General features: G+C 50.2%; 1 protein-coding gene across 2 annotated transcripts; it reads right to left on the bottom strand.

The window, feature by feature from the left end:
* Window positions 1–6902: 6902 nt before the first annotated feature.
* Window positions 6903–20766, bottom strand: PIGQ (phosphatidylinositol glycan anchor biosynthesis class Q). 2 transcript variants are annotated; one of them, XM_080942114.1, is made up of 12 exons: window positions 20631–20756; window positions 20107–20188; window positions 16103–16801; window positions 13282–13413; window positions 13030–13150; window positions 11067–11193; window positions 10667–10820; window positions 10475–10586; window positions 10002–10082; window positions 9570–9684; window positions 8017–8078; window positions 6903–7200 (listed from the first exon to the last, which is right to left on the bottom strand). In XM_080942114.1, the coding sequence occupies exons 3-12, from the start codon at window positions 16789–16791 to the stop codon at window positions 7048–7050; spliced, it is 1746 nt and encodes a 581-aa protein (XP_080798240.1). In that variant the 5' UTR covers window positions 16792–16801; window positions 20107–20188; window positions 20631–20756; the 3' UTR covers window positions 6903–7047. The 2 variants fall into 2 exon arrangements, with proteins under 2 accessions (XP_080798240.1, XP_080798239.1); XM_080942113.1 differs by lacking the exon at window positions 20107–20188 and having other exon boundaries at window positions 20631–20766.
* Between the last annotated feature and the right edge of the window lie 1385 nt (window positions 20767–22151).

Here is a 22151-nt window from a genome sequence, read left to right as displayed (position 1 = left end):
CCGCACGGCACCGCGCAGCCCCGCAGCCCCGCCCCCGGATGCGCGGCCGCCATTGGCCACACTCTGCCGGCCCTCTCCGGACCATTGGCCTGGCAGCCTGGCCGTCACGGTCGCCCCGCCCCTACGTCGCCCCACACACGGTGCCGCCCAGCTCACTGTCGCCCCGCCCTGCCCATTCACCACTGCTACTGGCCCGCTGCCACCCTCTTTCTCACTTCTGTTGGTCTATATGCTTGTCTGTCACTGAAGTCCCGTCCCCGCCATTTCGTACACAGTGTTGCGGAGGCTGGAGAATTTCCCCGCCCCCTCGCTGTGACCATTGGCCACTTCCCGCTGATTTTCCGAAATCATTGGTCGCTCTTGCACGTCCGTCCGAACCCCAACTGCTTCCTGCAGGCTGCCCTCAGAGCCATAGTAGCCGAGCACCGACCTGCAACATCCTGGACTCCCGCCCCCTTGTCATCACCATTGGCTATTACTGCTAAGGCATTTGTGCCATCTCACATCGATCATAACCTTCTAGGCCCACCCCTTTCCTAATTCACGCCAATCAAGAGTCAAATATTACACAAGCCCACCCCTCCCCCCTCGTGGACCAGCGGAAGGATAGAGATAACTCCTGCTTGAGGATGAGTCTGGGGGAGTGGTGGGCAGAATATCTATCAAGCTGCGCTAGCTGCTCTCACAGAGGCCCAGAAGGGAAGTAACATAGTTTGGATGTACACTCTCAGTCTCGCCTTCCCCGGAGGCAGGGCGGGGACAGCCAATTACTGCTCGACCTGGTTGGGGGCAAGGCTCTCTCCCTTGTGGGCTGTTCCAAGGGGTGGGACTTCCTCCTGGCTACGGAGTGGGCGGGGCCGCTGCTGAGTGTTTAGGCACAAGAATGACAGCTGAAGACCGCCTCTGAGCTGACTCTTGTGGGGACATCATTCCCAGTGGGGATCCTGGAGGCTTGGACCAGTGACAGAACAGCATTGGCCCGGTGGACTCCAGGATGGGCAACGCGTTGCATGTGTTCACTCGACGGAAAGCGTTCTTCCTAAGAGTGCATTTACAAATCACATGAATAGCAAGACATTTAAAAAATAAACATAGACTGGGACCAATACTCTTGCGCTGTAGATCTGACAGCTGGCCATCTGTAATCCCCATCCTACCTACCTTCCGCTCCTATAGTAAGAAAGGAAGATAGAATTTGTCTAGCAGTTCGAGAGCCTGTTTTAACAGGGTAGAAGGCTGAATGGATTTCTGAAAGTTATCTTCTGACCTCCACACAACATAGGCACATATGCTGCAGTCACACACACAGACTGCACCTTGGAACAAATTTTTACACAAACTTCTGGAACATTTTCAGATAATAGATAAAATGTGTGGTGGGGGAGTGCTGTAGAGATGGCTCAGAGGTTAAGGGCCCTGGCTGCTCTTTCAGAGGACCTGGGTTTAATTCCCACCACCCACATGGCAGCTCACAACTGTCTGTAACTGGTTTCAGGAGATCTGACACCCTCATACAGACAACTGTGTAGGCAAAACACCAATGCACATTTAAAGATAATTATTTTAAAAATCGATAAAATGAGGGACTGGATGAGGAGTTGGTTCAACAATTCAGAGAGCACAGAGCGCTTGTTGCTCTAGTAGAGGATCTGGGTTCAGTTCCCAGCACCAGCTTGTTGGCTCACAGCCATGACTCCGGTTCCAGGCAGGGGATCTGATGCCTACTTCTAACCTCTCCAGCAACAGGCAGGCACACTCTTGGCCCACTTACCTACATGCAGGCAAAACACTGAGGTATTACAGAAACCATTACAAACCAGATGGCAAACGGAGGTGTGTTGATGTGGTAAAGAGTAGTACCCATGAAAAGATATGAAGAACTGGCCCAAGGATGAACCTTGGCAGGATGTGGTGGCACACACTGTAAAATCCCAGCTCCAGGGAAGCAGAGGCTGTCCAATCTCTGAGTTCGAGACCAACCTGCTCTGCAAAAGGAATCCAGGACAGTCACTCAGAGCTTGTTACACAGAGGAACCCTGTCTCAAAACAAGCCCCCAAACCGAAAAGATAATAAGCTGTGTCCTGCTTGGGACGTTGAGACAGGAGGCCAAGAGAAGATGCCATCAGTGCTGACTCAGGTGCTGCTCCTTCATGTGACTACTGAACGGTGGGCTTTGTGAAGCACGAGTCTGCAGTGTGCCACCAGTGATGAGGTGCCTGCTGAGCACAGGTGTCCACAGCTGGCATCTCTCCTGGCAACTACCTCCTCCTAAGCAGGTTAGGTGGGTGACACATGCCTATAGTCCTATAACTTGGGCAGGAGGACTGCCATGAGTTCAAGACCAACTTGAGCCACATAACAAATCCTGGCTTACTAAAGGTGCTGGAGAAATGGCTTAGCAGTTAGGAATGGTTGCTGTACTTGTGCAGTATTAGAATTTGGCTCTCAGTACTACAGCACACAACCACCTATGGCCAGGGGACCCAGTGGCCTCTTCTACCCATACTCACATGCAGACACTCACAGTCACGGACGGGCAGAGTGAAGCTGGGTTGCCATGTGTGGTGGCCACAGAACAGAAGGGAGCTGTGATTGGACAAGCATGTGGAAAAGCCAGGAAATCTATCAGACACCCCCACTGAAAACTATCTCTTTAGCTGTGCGATCACTCCAGTGACACTATTCTTGCCATCACTACTAGTTGTTTTCCCAGATTGTAGGAGTCAGTGGACAATCCCCCGAGAGAATAACAAAAAACACAAGGGACTTGTTATTAAGCAGACTGAATGATCAGTGGGTGTCAGGTTAGTAGCAAGCAGTTATCAAGTCTGCTGATGCTAAAAAAAAGTAACAGATGAAATGTTCAAAAGTGAAACTAGAAGTCAGTAATTCCAGATTATATCCTACCACCTACTTAAGAAATGTGAAGCACACACACACACACACACACACACACACACACACCAGGTATGGTGAATCACACCTTTGATCCCAGTACCTTTGATCCCAGCACACTTGGAATGCTGACGCAAGTTCAAGACCTGGCCTACAGAGGCCCTGTCTCCAAGAAAGGACAAAGAAAAACAAAAACCTGAAAGGGGTCTTTTCTGCAAGGGACTGCTGGATCCAGGCCTTACCTCCGGCAGCAGGCGCCCTTCGTTTCAGCAGCCCCACACTGAATGACTGTCTCCCTCCAAAGCTGCAGCCATAGCCTTTACTGAGCATCTTGACCCTGTGAACACTGCCATGTGGATGGTTTGATACAATATTCAGGGAAGGTTTGTGAGGGGATGATGCCTGAGAAATAACATCCAAGCTCTCCTCGCCTGCCTTCAAGGACAGGCTTTCCTGCTATTCTCTTGGTATGTAGAGTGGAGCCTCCAGGGTCCAGGAGGGTAGAACCACCCTAAGGCCTTCCAACAGGACTTCTCAGTTCACTATGAATCTCCAAAGGATCCCAGAGGTTACTACCTGTATTTTTTTTTTTTTTTTTTTTTTTTTTCTGGCTATATTTTGCCCAGGAGTGGCCAGTTCCTGAATTCTGGATCACATAGATTAGTAAGAAACATCATACTCAACCACAGATCAACAGCAATCCAGAAAGTCTGACCCCCAGCTGATAAGTGGTCGAGGACAGAGTCCTAGAGAGCCACGATCTGGTTACCAGGGAGATTTTCCTTATAGAGGCCATTATGCTCAGACTTGAGTCCTGCCTCTGTTCTGATAGCTCTCACCCCCTCCACCCCGTGCCGGCCGCAATGACAGCGGGAGCCTTTCTTTAGAGGTGTCAGGCTTTGAAATATCGATGCTTATCCATGGGGGCAGAGACTAGCTGGTAGGGATAAACCCAATCCTATTTTCCAGAGACTCACACAGCCTGTGACAATTGAAGTCAGGTGTTAGCTTGACTATATTTAAAGAACACTTGAGAAAACTGGCCACACTTTTCTCTTGAGGCTATCTGTGAGAACGTTTCCAGAAACAGAGATGGGCCTTTGAGTCTGAGTGGACTGAGCTATATGGTGGTTCACCCCTTATTTCACAATTTGTCAGGCGGGACTCGTGGGAGGTAATTAGTAGATGAAGTCATGAGGTGAGGGTTCCCATGGTGGCTTTAGAAGAGAGATGAACTAGCACACTTACTTTGTCCTCACCATGTAATGCCTGGTACCATGTTTGGCAAAAATAACCACAGTCAGATGCTGAGTCCATGGCCTTAGATGCTCAGCCCCTAGAACAAGCCAATGAACCTCTATTGATTAAAGCATCTGGGCTCTTGCATTTTGTTATAATTAGAGAAAGCAGATTAAAACCAACTTCTCCACCCCGTATGGGACCCTAAGTCCTCAGAGAACTCTGGAAATCACACAAAGGAATGGACCCTAAGCCCTACAACTCGTGTCCAGGACACTCAGAAAGTAACCACAAAAAAATTTGGTTTGGAGATTGGCAGTTGACAGTTTCCCTAGCACTCGTGAAATCCTGGGTTTGATCCTTAGCACTCCATGAGGTGTGTGTTATAACTGTAATCAGGAAGTAGGGGCAGGGAAATCAGCAGTTCAAGGTCATCCTTAGCTATGTAGCCAGTTGAGACCAGCCTGAAACACAGGATACATAGTTCAGAAAAGAAATGTCTCAATTACTCAGAAGTCATGGCCTTAGACTGGCAGCAAGAGGCCCTAGAACCTCTCATAAGTAGAACCTCTCATGTCCGGCTAGTGGAGAGAGGATAGATTCAGGCCATGTTCATGTCCCAATACCAGAAGACAAGCTTCTTTTAGTTACAAAGGAAGACAGATTGTGATAGGAACCCTGACAGCTCCTGGGAAAGGCCATCCTTTGACAGCACCAGGCACCTGTCCATCAAGGTGATGCCCACTCAGACATCAGCCCTTGTTAGACATACATGAGCTATATCTGAGAATTATCAGAAAAACCACCATGGACACAGCTGTCTGCAGGAGACAACACTTGTGGCTCCAATGGCCAGTGTTCCTTTGGCCAGCTCTGGTGCCAGGCCCTGACTGGTCCTCAGAAGGGCAGACAGCCCAGTACTCCGCAGCACACGATGACTAATCTCATGACAGGGCCAGCTGGGCTGAGGTCAGAAGCTTTGCCTGATGGGAGTGCAGGAGTGAAGGGGTGAGAGCAGTCAGCTAAAGGAAGGGTAAGGGTGGCCAGGCAGAGTGGGGGGAAAATGCATGCACAGAAGTAGTAGTCTGTGTGCAGCTGAATCCCGAAGGGTTTCCAAGAGACAAGTGTAAGGCCTGCCTGGAGTGTAGTATTGCCATTTTCAGCAGGCTCCATGGGAGCACAGTATCACACAGAGCCCTACAGCACTCCCCAGTTGGCCTATACTGATCCTCTGTGAAGTCCCAGGCTAGAAAGCAACTAAGGGCCCCTTCTCCATTACCAGGACAACAGGCCTGGAGGCATCTGAAGGCTGCAAATGTTAAGAGTGAGTTGAAGATGGGTGGTGTTGACACACTGCTTCAGTCCCACACTGGGGAGACAGAGGCAGGTCAATATGTGTATGAGCCATCCTGGTCTAAAGAGTGAGCTCTGTGATAGCCAGGACTACATGGAGAAACCTGTCAGTCCAGGGCAGTGCTTTGCTCTGTATGGAATCCACATACTCAGAGCCCAGAGTAGACAGTCCCAGCCATCAGGGAGAAACTATGGCCAGAGGCCCTGAGGCCCTAGCTCTGTTCACCTGTCTATGATGTCTTCAAGTGCCTAGGGCTGCACACCAACTCAGCAAACACTCGTAGAGGCCTTATGCAGGAAATGACAGTCATCTGGAACAACGCAATGCTCCGCCTAGCCCACCCACCTAGAGCCTGGCCAGACTAGCAGCACACCCAAGTTGGTATTCCAGATTCATGAGACTTTATTGTCACCACAGGATCAGGATTCATCTTCACCAAAACCCTCCACTGGCTGCTTAGAGTGGCTGTGACCTATAGCAAGAGGAAGCAGGCACAAATAAAGCAATGTCGATAGTCCCAAGTGCCCCTGAAAGACAGGCAGGGTTGGCTGTCCCCTCCTGCCCACAGCATACACTTCCAGACCATCAGGCAGTGAAGTTTCCTGCCCCCTAGGGACTAGCTCACATGGGGTCCCATTAAATATTAGGAAACCCTGTCCATTCCATCTCCCCAAGGTCATTCACACAATGTGCCTGTCCAGAAGGGAGCTTCCTAGTCCTGCAAGAAGTCTATAAGAGAGAATATTTTGTCAAAGGGCCTATCCACACATGGAGCTGGCAGGTATCTAATCACCCTAGCTGATGTCACTTCAAGCAAAGGGTACCCAAAGGCCTACTAGCAGCAACTTCACAAAGCAGTCTCCAGGGAGCAGCAAGTAAACCCAATGAAGTACAGGGTGAGGGATTAGTTCGATGGGGCAAGGGATCCGCAGCTGCCTCTGTTCCCCCATGGGAATGTTCTGCTGAGGCTTCTGGAGGACACTAGGTGCCTAGGGGTGCTCCCACCCAATAAAGCAGCCAAAAGGATGTGCCAGCATATCCCATAGAGTCCAGGCACTCCTAGGAACCAGGCTCACGGCAATGACTACAAAAACCACGTGGGTCCCCACATAGGTGATACTAGAGCAGTGGTTCTCAACCTGTGAGTCACAACCCCTTTGGGGGTCATATGACCCTTTCATAGGGGTCACCAATGACTCAGAAAACACAGATATTTATATCATGATTCATAACAGTAGCAAAATTACAGTTATGAAGTAGTAATGAAAATAATTTTATGGTTGGGGTCACCACAACATGAGGAACTGCATTAAAGGGTCACAGCACTAGGAAGGTTGAGAACCACTGTGCTAGGCAGATTGAGGGTAGGAGTGAGGCTGGCAGGGTCTGAGAGCCAGAGTAGTAACTCTAGGGTGCCTACATTGCCTGCCTACATTCAGCACACAGAGTGTGTGGTTGGCCCATGTGGGGCCTGAGATGACCCCATGGTCAGTGCTATCTTGGCAGAGAAGAGGTGAGATGGCTGTGTAGTAGTCATGAGTAGGCTGTGTCCAGCTCCTCAGTCTTGTTTGTCCTCTCTCTGCCTCCAGGGGTAGATGAGCTCTCCGAAGAACAGCTTTCGGCACAGGGTACCCCAGGAATGCTTGGGATGGCAGCCACAGGTAGGCAGACGGTAGGTGCGCACCACATGGTTATAGGGCAGAGGGTTTATCTGCAAGGGCAGGGTAGTTATCAGCAGGTTGGGTGGTCATGGGTGCTTCAGCTGTGTCCACAGAAGAAGCTCCTGAGGACTGGCACCCTGGGCCTGACTGGTCCCCTGGAGAATCTTTAGCTAGACAACTGTAGGGCAAGCCCAGCTGGGTTCTGACACGCCTTTGCCTACAGAGTAGTCATGCTATCTATACCTGGAGGAGCAGCCCATATGGCACTTTGGTCTCCTGAGGAGGATATAGTGACAAGGGGAGCTCAGTCTGCCCGGTCCTAGGATCTAGTCTGTCTCTAGGCTTCTGGGAGGAGGAAGATCATGCCAGATGTTTCAGCATCTGAGAGATTTGAATTTGGCCCAAGGTACAACTCAATACCTGGAAAATCACCCCAAAACATGTTTTGCTCCCTTCCACAGGGACTGGAACCTGTGACTGAAAGAGTCAAGGGTTCAAGTCCAACAGGAAATGACTATTGTCATGAGGCCTTTGTAAAGTCATTTCTGTTTTATCACAATCTTGAGCACTATAGGACCCAGGGCACCCCACCCACAGGCTGAACTAGATATCAGCTATGTAGACCACAACAGGTAGCTACCACTCTGCTGGGAGGCTCCAGACATAGTGAGTTATGGTTCTCAGATGCCTGGGAACCTATCCTTCAGCTTCACTGGGTCCTTCTACCTATATCTGACCTCTGGCTGATATAACACCACAGTATCACACCAGCTGACACCAGCTGTCCCAGAACACTGGTGGAATATGGTGGTGGGGGGTGGGGGTCCCAGGGTCTGAGTAGCAGTGAAGTGTAGAGAAGTTCTTACCTGCATCAGGAGGCGGAGGGGCCTGCCTGCCTCCTTTTCCAGAACTCTGAACTTCACACCAGCTATGGGAAAGCAAGGTATTTAGGAAGGAAGGTGGCAACACCCAATCAGCTTTAATTGGTCCCACTGAATGCAATGGGTCAGCTGAGGCTGTTGTAGATGGCAACTTTGAACAATGGAAGCCCCTGTGAGCACATCTGGGTGGCAGCAGACCTGCCCAGGCACACAGAATCCTTTCCCAGCTGCCTCGATGCTAGATCGGATGCCCCGATAATGGTTCAGTGTCTTACAGCTTCTGTGTCTGGCTGACTTAGGAACCCATAGCACCTCTGGCCTGCCTTTTGGGATCCAGGTCTAGGAAATGCCCAGGAAGATTGGTTCTTAAAAGAGCAGGAAATAGGCCAGGTGTGGTGGCACACACCTTAAATCCCAGCACTCAGGAGGCAGAGGCAGGTGGAACTCTGTGGGTTCCAGGGCAGCCTGGTCTACAGAGTAAGTTCCAGGACCGCCAGGGTTACACAGAGAAACACTGTCTTGAAAATAAATGAGCTGAAAATGAAGCTTACTTAAAGCCAGAGAGTGGGAAGGGTTAGAACCATGGCCTTCCAAGCAAAGTCAAAATGCTCTGCCCCTGTGTCTCAGGCTGTCTGGGGCTACTATGGCCCATCTGTTTTTGTGTTCTGAGGTGAAGAAGTGGGGGCAGAGGCTAAGTGAGTAACACTGCAAATGAATCTCTGGCCTGGGCCCCCTGAGGATGATTAAGAAATTGGTTAGAGGGATATCCACAAAATGTTTTATAGGCATTCACAGCAGGGAAATGCCTGAAGGCAGACCTTGAAATTGGTTCAAAGCCAAGAACTCTGCATGTCCCTATCAAAAAGGTCTGAGCTGGAAGAGTCAGATAGGCATACTGGTCACCTTAGAAATCAACTGAAATTGGTGTTGAACATTGACTATGCATATGTGTGTATGTGCGTGTACATATATATACATATATATATATATATATATATATATATATGAATGAATGAGAGAGATATGCTAGTAAAGTCCCTACTGTATCCAAAGCCCCAGAGACAAATGGGTTGCCCCAACAACCTCATGCCTAAAGGCAATAAATCTCCCTCATGAGACATGGTATCAGAATGCAGAGATTCAAAGAGACTTGGGTGATAGCTGATGATTATACACAGCTACAGTTGAGCAGCCCTCATTCTGGCCTGTCTCTCCAAGGCTGAGGGTCATCAAAAAGCAGACATATAGCCTATAACCAATGGAGACAGACTTCTCTGAGTCTGAGCCATATCCTACACAGACCCTGCAGCAAGTCTCAGATATTACAGGAAGGATGATGCCTCTGGTCTATGTCTCTGAACTTTACTCTCCAGGGAGAGAGAGAAGACAGCGTGTGTCCAGGACTGAGTCTGTCTTCATGGCCCTTCCTACTATGCCACATACACCAGGAGACACATGAGGCTGGCACAGGTGCTTCTGTAAGGCCCGTGCATATGTTGTATCTGTCAGAAGCCAGCCGCCCAGCACCCAACACTTACCTGCCAGCCTGTAGGGTCGGCAGAGTCGAAGGCCAAGGGAGTATAGCGGCAGGGAATTGATGAGGTCTACAAGTAGATGGATTAAGCCCTGCACCATGATCACCAGGAGCCGGAGCTGTAGCAAAGGTGACATTCAGGGCCACTGACTAGGACTGGGGGCACACATTAGACAGGCCTAGGAGGAGAGCAGCCCAATAGGCTCACCTCTAGAGGAGGGCTTCTCTATGACCCCATCCACCTACTATGGGTCCCAACCTCCCCTTCTCCAGGACAAGACCCCCAACTGCTTTAAGACCAGTACAGTTTCCAGAGTTCAGAACAGCCATGCTGATGTGACCTCAAGAGGTAGATGGCCTGTTTTCTGTGTGCCTGGCTCAGGTAGTGACGGATCCCAAGTTCTGTAGGCCCCAGGGCAGGAGGTACTTGGCTCACCAGGGTGAAGACCAGGTAGTACAGAGCGGTGGTGGGCAGCAAGAAGACCAGGATGGTGAAGAGCAAGGTCCCAATGAACAGCTGTGGGGAAAAAGGACCAGCATACCTGGCACCACAAGATCCAGACCAGGGAGGCCGCTCCATCACTGCCCACACATCTTAAACTACAGATGAAGTTTTTGGTTTCCTCAGTTAGCAAAGGTCAGCATGTTTCCTTTACCATGAGGGGCGTGTCTACATACTCTGTGGACCTGGTGTCTCGTGGGAAAACAGCCAGCAGGCTACACAGCAAATATAATATTAAGAAAAACTGCATACATTTCATCTGGGTAAGCAAAAGCAGGTCCTGTGCCCACTTTGGCAAAATATGTAGGTCTGCAGGTACCTCCCCCTAGGCCAACTGCTGGAGGCTAGTTGTAGGATAGGAGTAGGTTGGTCCCTGGTCAGGTCAGCAGGCTAGAAGCTGTAGGTACCTGGTCAAGGTCATAGGAACAAGAATCCACCCGCTGGCGCAGAACATTCCACTTCTTCCCCCGGAACAGACGCCAGAGAGAGGAAAGGCCATAGATCTTCAGGCAGTACAGCCTGTAGGACACAGCTCATGAGCGCCGCACCTCACCCATCTGCTCACAGCCTGTTGAGCACCCACTTGAACACACACGTACCTGGCACCGTACACATAGAAGCAGTAGATGTGGAAGGTAAGAAGGGCGATGATGTCCGAAAAGATGGACAGAGCAACAGTCAGTCCAAGGCAGGCTGAGAGTCCCACATGCCACAGGATGTGCTCAATAAAGGGGGACATGAGGTGGATATAGCCTGTAGGATGGGGTTCAGCCATAAGTAGTGCCCAGTGAGGACTGGGAGCCCATGCTTCTGAGAATGGATACCTAAAACTGCAGGACACAAGTGAGCACAGGTCCAGCCACTGGCCTGACACAGTTGGCTTCATACAAACAGGAGGCCAGAAAATGGAGGCAGGGGGAGAATGGAGCCTGACTAGGGTTCCCTGCTCTCCTCAACAAGCCCTGCTGGGCTGCCCAACCCTGCCCATCAGGCACTCACTGATCCACAGATGGATGTGGTACAGGAAAAAGCGGCCTAGCACCTGATCCAGTGCCCGATTCATCTTGAGCCCAGCAGGAGCACCCATCAGCCACTGCAGCAGATGCTGGAGCTCCTCAGCCACGCGCTACAGGGACATGGGGCAGGGGAGGGATGACATGGTCACACTGAGGTAGGTGAGTAGGTAGACTGAGGACTATCTATAATAGGATCCCACCCTAGCCAGTCTATCGGGAGGACAAAGGCAGCCTGAACTTCCTTCCAAGGTTCCATTGTCTTTAATTAAACAGGGTCTCACTATATAGTTCTGGCTGTCTTGGAACTCACTGTGTAGACTAGGGTGGCCTCAAACTCAGAGAATGCCACCTGCCTTGGCCTCTCAAGTACCAGGTTTAAAAGTGTGCACCAAAGTTTTCCAACTTTGGACAAAAACAGAGTTTCTCAAATTTTTCTGGCTACTGGACCCCTGACCTCTGATCACAGATGACTTCCAAGATCCTGGTTTGAGGAATCTTCCAACAGGTTGGAATACATAAACCAATGCCTCGAGCATGTGTCCCCATGAGACATCTACCTCAACCTGAGAACTCACTTCAACCTCTTATACTGCTACTTTAGCCCTGGACCCATAGGGTCCTAAGCCTGTGATACCTGGATATTGCTGAGATGGGATAGACCATGGCTCAGTTCAAACCTCACTTGGGAAATACTGAAGGCCTCCATTAAAGACTTCACTGTACCACTTGCTACCAGAGGGTAGGGCTACCTAGCAATGGATAGCAATCTTGGGGAGTGAGACGGTGTCAGGCAAGCAGATGAGAGCCCCGGAGGGCAAGGGCCCTCAGAGAATACAAAACTGAGTGCAATGAACAGCACAGGGACACAGAGGAAAGCTGGTCCTGGCTTGTCACCAAAGTGAGGCTCCAGGAGTAATCCTTTTTGTTTGTTTTTTTTGAGACAGTTTGTTTATATAGCCTTGGCTGTCCTGAAATTCACTATACAGACCAGGCTGGGCTCAAACTCAGAGATCTGCCTGTTTCTGCCTTCCAAGTGTTAGGACTAAAGGTGTGCACCACAACTGTTCAGTCCTCAAGATTAATTCTTATATCCCTACATGCTCTTCCTAGAGCCTCTTGCAACCTTGGGCAAGAGCCTCGGGACCACCAGGGAGGAGAGCAAAACCTTCTTTATAAATAGGTGTTATTTAATATTTAAAGGATAAAAGCCTGGCAGCAGGAAAAGACTCCATTTTTTTAATTAAATATTTATGGTTTTTTTTTTTTTTTTTTTTTGCAATTTTGCAAAAAGGAAAATTCAGACAAAGCTGGCCAAGAAACAGAATATAGAAACAGCCTCGCCCTTTTACCCAGCTCCAGCTCCTCTTTCCTACTGGGATGACCTCTACAGATCTCACAAAGCTGAGAGGAGCCCACTGCTGCCCCAGATTCCTGGCCTGGCAACAAACGGACCTAGCATGCATCTGACAGAGCAGAAACAGAACCCCCAAGGCTTCCACAGTAAAAACTGCTTTGACTCTACTGCAGATGAGATGGTGAACCGAAAAGTTCTAAGGCTGGGGAGAAATGCAGGGAAAGTACCAGAGCAGCTATGTTGTACATACTGTGTAGAGGAACACACACACGGGGAGTAGCAAGGACAAGCCTGTGCCTCTTGTTTCCAGTGTAAGAGCAATCTGGCAATAGCATGGACTGCCCACCAACAGCCCTGAGCCAGAGCTGTCCTGAGGTTGGCCTTCATCTGGAAGATCAGCTTAGTATGGAAAAGGGGCCCATGAAAGCCTCAACCAAAGTGGTCCCCAGACACTGCCACCTTCAGAAAGGGGTAACAGGCACTTTGCCAGGAAATATTTCAGGCTAGGGCAAAGGCTGGGTCTCTAGGTGAGGACAGGGAAGAGCTGTTCCTGCCAGCTGAAAGACTGCACAAGAGGATTCCCAACACTCACATCAGCCACAGGGACCAGGGCATTGGCCAGCTGTCCAATTCGGTTATTGCTGTGGAGCCAAGAGAGCAGCAGCAAGCCAAGGGCCACGTCCAGTAGTACAGAAACCAGCATGTTGGCCTTCCTGGAAGAAAAGCCAGGGAAAGCACAGCTAGACACAGCCTATGACCTGAGACAGGCCTGGCTGGAGGCACAATGCAGAGCAGAGGTAAAGAGGATGGGCCACCCCACCCTTCCTTGTGAAGGAAACCCTACCTCATCAGCTGCTCGGGACTCTGGGCTTTCTCGGTGCTGAAGATGAATGAGAGGTGCTTCAGCCGGTGCCGGAGCTGCTCGAAAGTGGAGAGTTTGCTTCTGATGAAAGAAAGGGGCCACAGCTTCCATAGCCTGGGGAGAATATAAGGGCTGAGATCGGCAACTCCAGCCTTAGGTTCCTTGGTTTCCAGCCAAGGTCCCTCACTCTAGAAAGAAGACCCAGAGCCACTCACCCTGAGCCCTTTGGTTTCACTTCAAAGCTCAGCAAGGCCCAGGCAAATGTGAAGACCAACACAGCCAAGCAAGGATACATCCGTGTGAAATGTGAAATGGGACCCCCACCCCCAACTGTGCTTACTGAAACTACAGAGCTGGACCCCTCAGCCTCAGGCATACCTGAGCTCACCAGCCAATGCAAAGATTGAGTATCAAGACAGCCAGGTGTGATGGCACATGCCTTAAATCCCAGGACTCAGGAGGCTGGGGCAAACAGATCTCTTGAGCTCAAGACCAGCTTGGTTAGAGCTACCCTCCCCACAAAAGATGACCTAAAAGTAGAGGGGAAGGGAGATTAGGTCATCTCCCATCCACCCAGGACTTGCTCTGCCTACTAGATGGTAACAAGAGATGTCTTCAAGCCAAGGGAGAAGAAAGTGCCTGATAGCAATTGGGCTGCTCTCAAGAGAAACAGAGGAGTGGGGTCCAGGAACAAACAGCAGCAGGAGACAGGAGGGACCCAAGGGCTCCTGGGATGTGCAGAGCTGTGTGTAACCTCACGAAGAAAAAGCAGGACATGATTCTGGAAGGTTTAAAGGCCTCTCTTCCACAGTGCAGCTAGGAGTCAATTTCAAGAACCTTCCCTTCAGATAGCCAACCACAGTGACCTCTCTCTCACCAGGCACATGAAACTCCAAGGGTCCAGTCCTTCATGGCCCAGGCTTCACACCTGGGTTGTTTGAGAAGGGCACAAAGTCATGAAAGGTAGAGAGGAGCTCCGTGTCAGCCTCACTGTGCATCAGCACCTATAACCAATGACTCCTGCTTGATGGACAGGCTGGTGTCTGCATTCAATACAGAAGCATCTCCTCACCTTTCTTGAGTCTCTCGAGAGGATAAGAAAAACCAAGGACCTTCTCTGATGTAATGGCACCTGGGCCCAGACATACCTCCACCTTAATTCCAACGTTACCACAAAAATCTACACCATACATCAAGATACCCAGCATCTCCTGCAACCTAAAGTGTATCCTTATAGGTTACCCAGGGCTCCCTTTCTGGGATAGTATCCTAAAGTCACCAGAGCCCCTGGAAAAGGCAAGCCAGATCACACACTAGACACCAGTCTGTAGATCTAAAGGGAGGGCAGAGCGGAGAGAATACCACAGCCATTCCTTATGGGCAGCAGCACCAAAGAAACATTATCTTAGGCTGGAGATATAGCTCATCTGGTAGAGGGTTTGTCCAGTACTATGATGGCACGCACATTTGATACCAGCTCTCTGGTGGCAGAGGTTCCAAGCCAGCCTCATCTACATAGTGTTTTCCAGAACAGTCAGGACAACATAGTAACATATTGCCTAAAGATAAAAGAGTGGTAGAGGTCATCTTTGGCTACTCAGCAAGTTTGTGTCCAGCTTGAGATATATGAAAATCCTGTCTTATTTTTGAGAGTTGAAACACACACACACACACACACACACACACACACACACACACACACACACACACACATACAAAAGAGAAAAGGGGGGAGGAGGAGAGAGAAAGAGCATCTCTGGGAGAAAAGGGCCCCCAGACCCTTATTTCTCATTCACAAGCTAAACTAAAAGAACCTAGTGTTACCCAGCATTCAGAAGACTTGGGGACATTACCAAACTGCTCACCAGGCCAGCAACCCCCAATTCTAGAGATCATGGGTAAGTGCTACCACCCCAGACAACAGGCTAGCCTGGAGAGGAACTGCACCTGAAGCCAGCTGGGGAGAAAACAGAGAAGCAGGGGAGTGGGCAGCTCTGTGTCCTCACAGGCCAACCCAGGCAAGGCTGATACTGGTCTTTAATCCCTCCCAGAAGCAGAATTTGAGGCCAGCCTGCTCCACATAGTGAGTTCCAGGCCAGTCGAGGCTACAGAGTGAGACCCCGTCCCAGACATGAAAAAAACAGTGAGACAAACTGAAGAGCTGGTGCAGTGATTTGGATCACGTGTTCTTATAAAGACACAGGTTTGATTCCCAGCACCCACGTGATGGCCCAGAACCATCTATAACTCCAGTTCCCGATCTGACCCTCTGACTAGGGATGCACGTGATACATAAATGCAGACAGACATCTCTGTACAACATCTCAGGCCGGCCTTGAGTTCACAGAGATCCAGCTGCCTCTGCCTCCTGAGTGCTGGGCTTAAAGGTGTGCACCTCCACTACCTGGCTACATATAATTTTTTTTTTAAAGTGCAATAACCTAGTTTTGTGTTCATCAGATTTCTCTTTTTGGTGCTTGAACTGAGACTCATTCTATACCCAACTGGATGGGCCTCACACAATCAGGCTCCAGGAACAGCAGCCTCTACTAGGACATCCTCTTAAGATGCAAAGGGAGGGAAGGTAAAATGAGAACTGGGTCCCAGGAACATGAGAACAGAGGGTCTCAGGATGGACCCTCAGGCTGTCAATGCCACTACACACTGAAGGGAGAGCCTGTGGTTCTCTTATATTTTTGGTCGTGAGCCTAGCCTTTGACAGCTTAGCCATCTCTCCAGCCCATAGCAGGAGGTTCTCAAGGGACCAATTTCTTGTTCTACCTTTCCTGTCTGAGGCACCTACCGGCAAGCACTAGCTGCTGAGATCAGGGACAAAAGAGAAGCCATCAGCAGACAGACAGGCCCAGAGGCCTGCTTTGCCAACTCCACAAGTATACTGGCCTCCATTCCCTCTGATTGCCAGTGGCTCAGGCGTATGGGTCCTTCATCAAATTGGTCATTTCGGAAGAGCACCTCGCTGCGTGCCACTGTGTCAAAGATGTCAGCTAGGCCTCCAGTGCTGGCTGTAGTATCTCCAATCTGGCAGTCAGGCAGTACCGGGGGTGGATGCAGCCAGGAGAGCAGCAGCTTGCGCTGATCATAGAAAATGAGCATGACCTGGTCTTCAGTGGGTGTATTCAGAGTGTTAGACGTCTGATGGTACGTGGCCTTGCAGCTCCAGAATCTGGTACCCTTTTCCCGGCATAGCTGCAACCAGGGATTATGGGAGAAGATGGCACCCAGGCCTTCTAGGAAATTGCCCAGGCTATCCTCTGGTTCCTGCTGACGGTGGCACCAGGTGCCTAGCACAGCCACTTGTACTTGACTAGCCTTCTGCACCTGGGCCAGGAGCTCCTTGACTTGGATGGGGATGAAGGGAAAGTGCACCACAGCCAGGATCACAGCGCTACTCTGTCCTGGGACCCACCGTCCCACTAACAGGCCACTGTCTGCTGAGGCACAGCATGTGGGGAAGAAGGCCTTGAGCACCATGCCGGGGGCCCTGCAAGAGATAAGAAAGTGTTGGTTTAGAGCTGCTGCCACTGTGTAGCTGGCAGCACAGGAGCTGCAAGATGCTGTACCATGCTTACAGACCATTCACCCGGCCACAGGTTGAATTCACAGAGCCTGAACTCTCCAAATCACTGCCTCAGGAAGCAGCAGCTGTATGTGTGATGGCAGGGCAGTGAGTCCTTGTGTTCCAAGGGATGCAGCCCGAAACAAGACAAAGTGAGATATACATACTGTTTACTGAAAGCAGTGTAGGGCTGAGCCTGAGGGCTTTAATGAGAAAGGCCTTATGAGTGTCATCTGTAAAAGCACACAATATGAGCATGTACATAAATCATAACTTTAATAAACCAGACACCAGCCAGTTGTGTAACGCACACCTGTAATTCCAGTAGTGGGGAGGTGGAGGCAGGAGTCCCAGGAATTCAAGACCAGCCTTCAAAAGAAAAAGAGGTTGGGGGGGGGGGTGGCTCTTGACTATAGTCTTAGTACTTAGGAGGCTAAAGCAGGAAGATCACCGTGAGTTCAAGACCAGCTAGGCCTACACATGAATTTCAGGGAAGTCTAGCATACAAAATAAGGCCTTGTCTCAAACAGCAACAAACTGAATTTACTTAAGCAAGAGTTAAGATCAAATTTTAAAACCTGGGACTGGAGAGCTGCTCAGAGGTGAAGAGATAAAACCTGGGTTTGATTCCCAGCACCGTACAGTGGTATGCCACCATGACTCCAGTTCTAGCAGATCTGGCATGTGTGGTTACACATGCACCCATGCAGGCAAAACCTCATATACATAAAGGAATTTTAAAAGGTATTAAGCCTGTTTTGGAGAGCCAGGGATGGTTTTCAGTGGTAGAGTGCTTGCCTAGCATGGCTCAACATTCTGAATTTGATTTCAAACACCACCAAATAACCAAAAATAAAAATAAAAGCGAACCCAACAAACTTGTTCTGGGGCTCAGGAAAACTGGATGCACACACAGAGCATTGGTCATAAGGCTGAGTCTAAGGCCTGTTTGAAGGAGCCTCTCCTCAGGGAGCATGTCCCCCTGCAACTGAAAACTCGCCCCTACCTCAGGATTTGAAATCCCTCCAATCCACACCCTGGAACACTTGGTCCCCCAACCCCCCAAAAATCCTATACAAGCTTGCCTCTCACTAGGTTCTCTGCTACTTTTGGCCCAAGCAGAAGTAGCCGCCATCTTGTGTCTTTCCCAATAAATCTCTTGTATGATGAGGCTTGTTGTGTGGTGTGACTTTGTGCTACTCCTTGGCTCCAGACTGCCCGGAAACTTTTCTCCTCAGAGCTGTAACACAGAGACTTAGTCTCAAAAAGTAAGTAAAGAAGGGACTGGAGGTGTAGTTCAGTGGTAGAGCTGCCCCTGCCCCGTTCTCTACTCACCAGGGTACTTTTGGGTAGTACTCATCTTTCTCTGAAATCCTTGACAGACACCCCAAGACAGGGCTTCTGGCAGAGCAGTATTTCTCTCCATGAGAGAATGTCAACACATTTTCTTTGAGGGAACAGTAGCCCTCCTGACCTCTCAGGCTCTTGGTGTGACATCTGAGCATCAAGAACCACCACAGCAGCCAAAACCATTTATTGTGTGGACCCTACACCTTTCCTTCTTCAGAAAGGAGCTATCTGGAGACTGTGGGTTTGCTTCACTTGTGCCTGCTGAACTGAACTGCTGAAGTGTTTGGCAAGGTGCCTACATATGCCTTTCTGTAGTCAATACCACATCTTGCCCACATGAAGTGAAAGACACAGCAACCACAAGCAAAGACCCCATTTTTGATCCTTTCCTGAGGGAGGCCCAAATCTTGGGCTGAAGCCTGGTTTCCAGGTCTAGTATTCACACAAAACAATTGGAGATAAAGGGACAGAGAGTAACACAGTGGTGGTGGTAGCTGTCCCATGGACAAATGCCCAGAGCTCGAGGGACTCATCAGATGCAGATATTCCCTCCCTGCAAGTATGCCAGCCCAAAGAAGCCTTCACATCAACAACTTGGCAAAGCCTTTTGTTTTGTGATACTGAGGATTAAACCAAGGGTGTCATATGAACTAAAGGCCCAGCCCAAAGCTGAGAGGACTAACAGGCCCTAGCACTGTAGAACTGAAAAGAACAGCTCAAGCCTGAAAAAGCCATTCCCAGGTGGGTCAAGTAAAGAAGCCTCAGGAAGCATCTCCATAGAATTCTAAGAAGTCTCCAGAAAAACAAAACTCTAAAGTGTCGGAAGGAGGCAGGAAACTGGTGGGTGTCCTAATGCCAGGACAAATCCCCATAGCCAATTTCTCTTGTCCATTCAGTAGGAACCATTTCCAGAAGGCCACAACATGGAGCAGTAATGCACTTTAAAAATACCAAAGCCATTCTAACTGCAAGAGCACCAGTGCCCAGTGGGCCACTGTCATAGGGGACCCTTCAGCACAGCCCCAGCTCTTGTTCAACAACCCTGTAGGGATACACCAGCTCAGTGAAATATCATCTGGCTCTCCTGAGGAACACTTCACATGAACTAAGGAAAAAGGCTCACAACAGTGTGGGAAGAGAAATGCCCTTGGTCTAATTATAAACCAATGTTTCGAAGGCTGGTTTTGAGTCCGTTCACAATGCGTAAATCCACTGTGCTGTATACACACTACAAGCTCATCATTTTTGTAGAGCATGCTTCATTTACAGTTTACCTTAAAAAAAAAAAAAAAGCAAAACAGCTCAGGTCAAAGGAAAGAAGTTGGAAGGCAGAGAGAGGCTGCTGCTCTGATCTGATCCACCCCTATTCCCAACTCAGCCTCCGGAAGCACTGAAGGAAGTGTAAAAGGAGTGTGCTTACAATGGGCTGCTGGGATTCCAGCAGCAGAAAAGATGAAAGAGCAGGAGATCGATACAAGAGGTGAGAGGCTGGAGAGAGAAGGCAGAAACCTGGGATGTGCGAACACCTTTAAAGATGCTGGTTAAAAGAACAGCCCAAGCCTGGAAAAGCTGCCTTTGCTAAGAAGGAGTCAGTTCCCTCCCAGACAGCCCATTCCCAGGAGGGCTAAATAAGAGGCCCCAGGAAATCTCTCCACAGAACTCCAAGTCAGACTTCAGCAAAAGCAGAGCTACTGCTTACCTCCCCTGCAAGGAACAAGTTTGAGGGATGGCCAGCCCAGTTAAGAGAGACCTGGGACACATCATAGCTGAAACATTACTTCGTGAATCTTTGAGAGAGTTCATTTTTACCCCACGTTCAAAATTCAAAATAAATGCCCCCCACCCCAAAAAACAAAAAATTAAAAAAAAAATTTTCTTACTAGGGATGTTGGCAGGGAGCTTGCTTAACCTGCACGAGAGCCTGTGTTCAGTCCCCAGAACCTTATAGATGGCAGTGCGTATCTGTAATCGTAAGGTGGCCAGAGGACGATCAAAAATTCAAGGTCATCTTTTGCTACACTAGGATTTTGAGGCCAACCTAGCCTATAAGAGAACCTGTCCAGAAACACATTTTTTGCCTCTGTAAATGCTTTCCTTTTTCATTCCAAAAGGAAGGGGTAATCTGTTTCCGATCTTTACTGGAGTCGAAAATATGAGCCTCTCAGTCAGGGCCCTAGGAATCTTCCAGCTAGTTACCGGCCTGGAGGGGAGGAGGGGCCTCTCGGCGCCCTCAGGTTCGGGATAGCAGGCCCAGACCTACTCCGGGTTCCGCCGCTCCCTCCACCCGGCCTCCGGTTTCCCATCTCAGAGTCTTAGGAACCAGGCACTGAGGACCAAGAGGCCTGCGCTGCCTCGGGATTTCCTCCTCTTCCTCTCCCGGCCCCGCCACCAGGCTAGTGCTCACCCGCTGATCCCCCGGGACGAGTCCCCGGGCGGTAGGGAAGGGACTGGGTTGAGCACCGCGTTCGGCGGGCCCGGGAGGACGACGGTGCTCGCAGCCCCCAGGCCCGCCGCGGGACATCAGCGCCATTTCCGCCGGCTCCGCGCGTTGTCGCGCGACGGTCCGGTCCCCATACGTGCCCGGGCTGTCCACTGCCTGAGCCCGAGAGTTCCGCGCGCGGGGCTCCTGTCATCAAAGCTATCCTCGCTGTAAATGTCCAGAAAGATCAGGTAGACCCAGCATTTGAGGACCCAGGTAGCCGCTTTGTTCTTACCGCCATTACCCAGCCTAGCCTCCTAAACCTGAGCCCTCCCAAATGTCTCTGTACATTGCGGGTAGGGTGAACCCTGACCTATGTGGGCCATGTAGTCAGTCCCCCAGAGCAATACCCCTAACGACACAGTAACTCGTGTTTATTGAGCATCTACTTACAAGCCAAGTTTCTTTCATTGCCCATTAATCCCCCACAATATAATGATCAGGGCATATTGAGTTAACCTGGAGGAGTGACATGTGTGACAGGCTAGGTGCCACCCCACACACCCTGAAGGGGCAAAAGCAAGCACCTTTTTCTTGCTCCTTCCAACATGAAGAACATGGGTGAGACCCAGATTCTCACCGAGTAAGCTCTTCACACACACACACACACACACACACACACACACACACACACACACACGCGCGCGCGCCCCTCCCCATTCCAGATCTCATCTGTAACAGGAGGTGCTCTTTTCCTGTCTTGAATAGGAGAGTATGAAGGTACCTGTGCTACCCAGAACTGTCCTAGCACCCCACTCAAGAGCTCAAAAGTTGTTTGGACCCAGATTGAAGGGCAAACTGAAAACCATTTTCCAAGCAGGGAGTGTACAGGAGAGGACCCGAAGATTCAATCAACTCTTGCCATGTGCCCCTACCAGGACACACGTAGGGCTTATTCCTCTGACGTGTCTACTCCTTACCTCTCTGTTGGGCCCAGAGTGCTGCTGGAGGCTTAAGAATGGGGATATTTCTGAAGGTTGGGGGTGGGGGGGGCGAACATTAAGGGACCACACCCTTCCCCTTAACGGCCCAGCCCAACCTAGCCACACCCTCTCTCCCTGCCTGCCTGCCTCTGATTAGGATGTAGGGGTTGGGGCACTTGGCAGGAGATCTTACCTAGCTATCTGCTGTCAGACAGCCTCAGCACTCAGGATCTATAGCTTCAAGTGTCACCTCAAAACCCAGGCCTCCTGAGACCCAAGCTAGCAGAGGCAGGGACTGAGTGGAGCCTTGGAGTTTGAGGCCATGAAAAGCCATGGGCATACTGAACAGGGAAGTGAAGATGGCCCGGTTTAGAACCTCTTCAAGAGATGGTGATTCATGGTTTCTGTATGGACAGGAGCACTTGCCAAGAGGAAATCACAAGGCTTGCTAAGATCGGGTGTCAGGAAGAAGGCTCAGCAGCCCCTTAGGAGTCTACCAACTTTTCATGATAGTGCAAAGTTC

This window comes from Micromys minutus (genome assembly GCF_963924665.1).
Source record: "Micromys minutus genome assembly, chromosome: 31".
Taxonomy (NCBI): Eukaryota; Metazoa; Chordata; class Mammalia; order Rodentia; family Muridae; genus Micromys; species Micromys minutus.
This window is presented reverse-complemented; position numbering and strand designations above follow the sequence as displayed.

Excerpts from the sequence above, each read along its gene's own strand:
- PIGQ (XM_080942113.1), bottom strand. The coding sequence starts at position 16,791 with ATGGTGCTCAAGGCCTTCTTCCCCACATGCTGTGCCTCAGCAGACAGT. Across the intron at positions 13,151-13,281 it reads AGTCCCGAGCAGCTGATGAG|GAAGGCCAACATGCTGGTTT; the intron begins GTAGGGTTTCCT and ends CTTTTCTTCCAG. Across the intron at positions 8,079-9,569 it reads CCGACCCTACAGGCTGGCAG|CTGGTGTGAAGTTCAGAGTT; the intron begins GTAAGTGTTGGG and ends GCTTTCCCATAG.